The 6,427-nt window shown below is 33.3% G+C and overlaps 4 protein-coding genes across 4 annotated transcripts; 3 read left to right on the top strand and 1 right to left on the bottom strand.

Moving 5' to 3' along the window:
- Window positions 1–1,231: 1,231 nt before the first annotated feature.
- On the top strand, window positions 1,232–2,353 carry EIN_372730 (hypothetical protein; the record flags this gene model as incomplete). The annotated part of the gene is made up of 1 exon (XM_004182676.1): window positions 1,232–2,353. The coding sequence occupies one exon, from the start codon at window positions 1,232–1,234 to the stop codon at window positions 2,351–2,353; it is 1,122 nt and encodes a 373-aa protein (XP_004182724.1).
- Window positions 2,354–2,557: 204 nt separating this feature from the next.
- EIN_372720 (hypothetical protein) lies at window positions 2,558–3,265 on the top strand (the record flags this gene model as incomplete). The annotated part of the gene is made up of 1 exon (XM_004182675.1): window positions 2,558–3,265. The coding sequence occupies one exon, from the start codon at window positions 2,558–2,560 to the stop codon at window positions 3,263–3,265; it is 708 nt and encodes a 235-aa protein (XP_004182723.1).
- Window positions 3,266–3,691: 426 nt separating this feature from the next.
- On the top strand, window positions 3,692–5,346 carry EIN_372710 (hypothetical protein; the record flags this gene model as incomplete). Its single annotated transcript, XM_004182674.1, has 2 exons — window positions 3,692–3,951; window positions 4,032–5,346. The coding sequence occupies 2 exons, from the start codon at window positions 3,692–3,694 to the stop codon at window positions 5,344–5,346; spliced, it is 1,575 nt and encodes a 524-aa protein (XP_004182722.1).
- A 156-nt stretch (window positions 5,347–5,502) lies between these two features.
- Window positions 5,503–6,070, bottom strand: EIN_372700 (hypothetical protein; the record flags this gene model as incomplete). Its single annotated transcript, XM_004182673.1, has 2 exons — window positions 5,503–5,564; window positions 5,632–6,070. 2 exons carry the CDS (start codon window positions 6,068–6,070, stop codon window positions 5,503–5,505), a joined length of 501 nt encoding a protein of 166 aa, XP_004182721.1.
- Between the last annotated feature and the right edge of the window lie 357 nt (window positions 6,071–6,427).

Below are 6,427 nucleotides of genomic sequence, written 5' to 3'. Positions count from 1 at the left end.
TAAATATTTAGTTAAATAACTATTCAAAACACCATTTATCATTTAAAAGAAATTAAAAAAATAAACCATATAAATTTAATATAATTATTATTAAAAAAAAAAATGAAAAAATACCGTCCCAATTGTATCTTCTCAAATCATTTTCAAATTATATTTATATGATTATAATATAACAAATTATAACAACTATTGTGTTTTAACACATTTTTGAGACAATAATGAATATAGTATAATTTATTAAAGTTAATAATTATTTAGTTCTAAAAGAAGTCGGCGACTTTTGAAGGGACTCAAAAAGTCGCCAACAGCCATAAGCAAATGTCATAATTGTTTTACTATTATTTATTAAAACACTGTAATTTAAAAATAACTATATATAAAATAAATGATATTAAAAAATTAAAAATTTTTTTCTTGATAAAAAAAACAATTATTTTCGAACTTTGTTTTTTATAATTTTATTTGGTCAAAAATAACATAACAATTTTGGTCACTTTTTACAAAATTGTATTTTTTTACATTTTTTTTTTAAAGTTGTAAAAAATACTAATTTTTTCTATATCTCAAATATCAAAAAAAGGTGAGGTTTTTTACTATAATTCATAGATCCTATTCAAAAAAAAATTCTTATTATTTTAGCAAAATGAAAAATTATATGTTTAAATTATGTTAATAATTACACTCAATTATATATTAATAGTTATTCTAACCATATTATCTAATTATTTTTTTTATTATTTTATAACCAGAGTTTTATATTAAAATAATTAAAGAAGATAGATTCATAAAAATTATGAATAAAAAAAACTAAAATAAGGAAAGGCAATTTTTTCATACTTTTACTTAAAAATTATAAACTCTTGTTTTTGCCTTTTAATTGTGGAAAATGGGACTAATTTAAAATATATGCATTACACGTCATGATACAAAATTAATTTTGCTTCTGAGTAACCAACTATTTATTTATGAACATAATATGAACTTTGTTTTAAGTGATGAATCCAAATATAACTATGCATTATAATTACATTAATTATCAATATAAGATTTGTCATCTAAGTATATCAATGCCGGATCATTAACTTAATTAGGATGATTATAAGAGTAACCCGTTATATTGCTGTAATTTATAGCAATAATAGTCAAACACATTACTTCACACCATTTCTTCAATACCTCAATGAGTTAAATAACGCAACATTTCATCGAAAAACTCCAAAGACAAACATTCATGTCGAATTCAAAACCCATTCAATCAACACTCTCTAAGAAAGAGAAGGACGTACTGAACAAGCAGAACTCCACGAACTCGAGATATTACTACATCCACGCTTGCATGAATTATATGGCCCTTGCACGAAACTATCAGTTCATCGTTTTAAATCAAGTGAAACACCAACTTAAAATGGCCGAGCGCTTTGAGATCACCCAAATCTTCGATACCAATGGGGTACTTGTATATGACAATGCTTACACTTATAAAGTCGAAAAGGGTGCTTTAGTCTTCAATGACAACGACGAGATGGTCCAAGTCGATTCAAAGCCAATGAAAAATCAGAACGACAGACAACTCCTTTTAATTAATTACTTTAACCACAAAATTGCAAGGGACTTTCCAACTGAAGACTTGAAAGAAAAAGGAACTAAAAAGTCGAAGAACCCTACAAAAGTGTCAAGTGAAAGACTTAATAAATTGCCATGCTTGGTCAATGGTCAATTCGTTTTAAAAGACAGAGAATATGCCGAGAACGTTGATGGACTCAATGCTCTTCATATTTTTAAAAACTTTTTTGAAGGAATCGAATACGGCAAATTAAAGAAGAGGGATACTGCTATATTCTTGGGTAACAGTGTCCCGATAAATTATACTAAAAAGGTTGTTTGCCTCCAACAGGTGACACTTAACGACTATTTGAGTCTTATTAATACGTCAACAAATACACCTCAAGGAACTTTAAGCTCTGAAACTAATACCCCTTCGAACCAAATAACTCAACAACCAACAGTGACTACTGGAGAAAGTGTGGGAACCAATTCTATTAATGCTAACAACACGGTGGTCATACAACAAACTAATTCGGCAACCTTTGGTGTTGGACAAACACAAAGTGTGAGTTGTGGTGAGGCGTTACAACCCACTCAATATGTCTTTATTCCTCAAGAAAGTCATTTGGTACCAATGTATTACGATTACTTTACGAATACAATATATCCAATCAACTTCATTAACTCTTCACAAATGCAGAACGAACAAATCAACAACTTGGAACCAGTTTTCTTTACCACAACTGGCGAAGCCAGTGTGGAACAGTCGCAAAATCAATTTGAATCTTTTATACAGAACTCTAATTGATTGAGCGACTTATTTTATTATTTAATAATTTTTTTATTATTTCATTGATAGAATTTCAAAGTAGTTTATAATTAATACAAGAATTACTATATATTTTGAGTTATTAATAATAATATATTTAATAATATATTTAATAATATATTTTATAATATATTTAATTATTACTAATCCAATAAATTACTTAGTAAAGAACTATTAAAATCAATGTTATTACTTCTATTGACATCTCTTACTCTTTCATCAGGGAATGAAGGTGGTTGTTTCTCGACTGAATATTATGATAGTGCGAATAAAATATGTATACCATGTGAAGCTGGTCAAGAACCAAATGAAGAGAAAACTGGGTGTATTAATTGTAAGGCAGGTTCTTACTCTACTAACACTTCGAGGTGTTTGCCATGTGTTGCTGGCACATATTCAGATTCAGATGGTGCGGATGAATGTCTTCAATGCAAAGCGAATAAATATTCGGTAACAGAAAACTCAGTGAAATGCGACTCGTGCGAAGCCCCAATGATCCCAAACCCAAGTCACACGGGCTGCGTGTTCTGTGCAGATGGGACTCGTTACGTCGGATTCGACAAAGTCCTTCCTTGTGAATTTTGTGGGAAAAATTCAATCAGCTCCGACAACAACACGTCTTGCGAACAATGTGATAAGAAACACATGGCTTCCAACAACATATGTTTGCCATTTTGTAAAGAATCAACCACAGAAGATTGCTTCAACTCAACATGTGAAGTAAATGAACAATACATTCAAAATGATTGTACTGACTGTGATGTCGGGTACAAGTGTGACTATGGTGAAATGACTCAATGTGGAAAGAAAGAGGTGTGTGTGAATGGTGTGATAAAAGAGACGTGTAACGGGTTAGAAGAGTTGACCGATGACAAGCAGGTTTGTTATTAATACTTTTATTATAATTGTATAGTACACGAGTTGAATATAGAAGGAAAAGGAGAATGACCGAAGAGGGGTGTAAAGTCATACCAATTGTGTGGGTTATATTGATAGGCATCGGGACGACGGTTGTGATACTAATAGCGTTTGGCGTGGTATTTGTAGTCTCGAGAATATTTGTAAAGAAGCACACCATCGACTTCTCGCAGAATAATGCACAAGAGACAGACCCAACTAAGGTGTATTTACTTTCATTTTAGAGAGGTAAATGATGTGTTAATTAAGTCGTTTTCTTTGGTGAGTTTTTCAAAGTAATAATTATAGTTTTGATTAAAGTAATTATTATAGTAATAATAATTATAGGACAAGTATAGTAATAATTATAGAAATAGAAAATATATGAAAAATGGTCACAATCAAGGGAACTGAATAATCATGGTATTGATCGTCTTATTACATGTACTCAATTTGATCAATATGTCTCGTGCTAAAGATCTTTATAGCGCAGTGAAGAGAAACCAATGGATGATAGAGAAAGGTAAAACTGTTGATGCGGTGGCTTTTGGATATTATGAAGACACTCATATGACAAAAGGGTGGGGATTTCTCACTGTCGAAACGAATAAAAAGAGTCCTTCCGAGCAACAAGCCTTTGCTGCTGGGTTTCTTGAAGGATTTCTTACTAAACATCTTCTGTTTGTTATCTTCATAATGTGTCACAAATATAGTAATATTATAAATATAATATTATAATTATATTATACTCATTAGACAGTCAAAACTTTTGGGACAATTATCGACTTAATGAATATGGCAAATTAGGACCACCCCGTCAATTAACCAATTTTATGGCAAAACAATATTTGTGGTGGGCGGAGCAATGTAAGACCAACAAGACTGAATATTGGAAGAATCAAAATTTAATATTTAGACAATTTCGAGGGTTGGTCTCTGGATATAACAAATATAATAATAAGGACAAGAAGTTAAGTGTGTTGGAGATATACTTTATTAACGCTATGGGAGACTTAAGCACACTCAATAAATTGGTCCCACACGACTCTTTACCAAAGTACTCGATGATCAATCTGGAGAAATTGAATGCACACGAGATATTCCACGAATGCACTGGCTTCATTCGAATACTTCCACACAACAAAGACATAGTCTTGGCACATAATACGTGGAGACCTTATTATGCGATGTCCAGGATATACAAAACATATGTATTGGCTTACACCCGCAACGCTCGACCTATCACCTTTCCTTCAAGTCCGGGATTTCTTCACTCGAAGGATGACTTCTATACTCTCAAGTCAAAGAGAACCCATTTTGGTGTTATAGAAACAACTAACTCCGTGTTTAATACTTCGATCTTCAAAGGAAATATCACCTTCACTTCACTGTTTACGTGGCAGAGAATCATGTCGGCAATTTACTTTGCTAAAACAGCGCAACGTGTGTTACACGCGTTTTCTCAGTATAACAGCGGGACTTATAACAACCAGTGGATGGTCTTGGATTACACAAAATTCACAGATACTGGTAAACTCCCACAGAAAGACTTGTTACTGATTGCAGAGCAAATTCCGGGGAGAGTCGAGATCCAAGACGTCACTTCTGTTTTAATAAAACAGGGGTATTGGGCGTCATATAACTCGCCATATTCTAAGACAATAAGAGACATTTCTGGTTATACAGAACGAGAGAAAGACTACGGGGAAAGGTACTCATACACCAAATCACCTCGACGGAGGATCTTTGATCGGGACGCAAAACATATCAACACACTCGACCAAATCAAGAAGTTCATGTTACTCAATAAATTTAAGACGGACCCACTCACTGAAGGTAAACCAGGCGCAACTATCGCGGCAAGATATGACTTGGACGAGAATCGACCAAGTCCATTCGGAGCAGTCGACTGCAAAATCAATTCAAAAACGATGGGATTGGACGCTTGGATCTATGGAGCTCCGTCACACGAAGACAACCAACCATTTGTGTGGAGCGACAGTGTATTCACAGACGTCGTACACAAAGGATTACCCGACAAGTACGACTTTGGGTGGATTCTTGCGAAGCAATGAGCCAATCTAAGGGATGGTATTGAATTATACTTTTATTATTAAATTACTATTTCTTATAGTTATAGAGTAGTATTGTGACTAAATTGAAACGAGCCAGTTTTTTGTGATGGCGGGAAAGAACACAAGAGAGAAAAGTGACCGCACAGACATTATTAATTATAACCCTTCTCCAACAACGTCTTCGATGTTTGTCCTAGTCATCGCGTGGAGTAAACAGACTATGGTGTCATTCATTGTCACAAAATTACAACGAAAAATGTTACACAAGATGATACAAGAACAAACGAGCAGCGGCGATGAGAAAGAGTATATAAGCCAGTAATGTGTTGAACACCAAACAAATGACGAAGAACAACACAAAATAGAACACAGTGAATGGAGCACCACCAAGTCTCTTTGGAAGAATAGTTGGGAAGAAGTAGAAGAGTGTCACAAAGAGTGCATTGATGACAAGTTGTGTCAAAAAGAATTTAAAATTGATGAACAGTGTTGGGAAGAGACAGATGACAAATACTATAATATAGTATTTATTATAGTTCATAAAGTTCTTTGAGAGACGAAGACCAACAGCGGAAGGAATACTATATGAAGACTTATCCCCTACACACGTGAAAAATGTCACTTTCTCATTGAACATCTCGTTCCCAAAATAGCCGGGGATATTGTCGAGACCCTCTTGGGCAACTTGCTCATATGGTGATTGTGTTGTTTCTTGTTGATCCATTTGATAATCCAGTTCTTATCTTTTTTTTCAAGTTTAGTCTCTTTTTTGTTAATGAAATTAACAAGTTTGTTTTATAAGTGTATAATTTAATTAACGAGTACTTTTTTGGTAATACATGGGAACAAAAGCAACTCGTTAATTTAAATTGTTTTTTAAAAAAATAACTCGTTAATAAATTATCAAGGAAAAACACGAGAGAACTTGAAAAGGCATGAATGACATCCTCGATGAATTAATCCTTTTTTGCACCGACGCGAAAGCGAAACTCTCCGAGTCACAGAAAAAGCTCGCGACAGTAAAAACACAAGTTGGTACATCGACACAATCGACAGACGAAAAAGTGAAGGAAATCACTTG

This window comes from Entamoeba invadens, assembly GCF_000330505.1.
Source record: "Entamoeba invadens IP1 unplaced genomic scaffold scaff_1105074724957, whole genome shotgun sequence".
Taxonomy (NCBI): Eukaryota; Evosea; order Mastigamoebida; family Endamoebidae; genus Entamoeba; species Entamoeba invadens.
The sequence above is the reverse complement of the archived record's forward strand: the minus strand, read 5'-3'. Positions and strand labels throughout refer to the sequence as shown.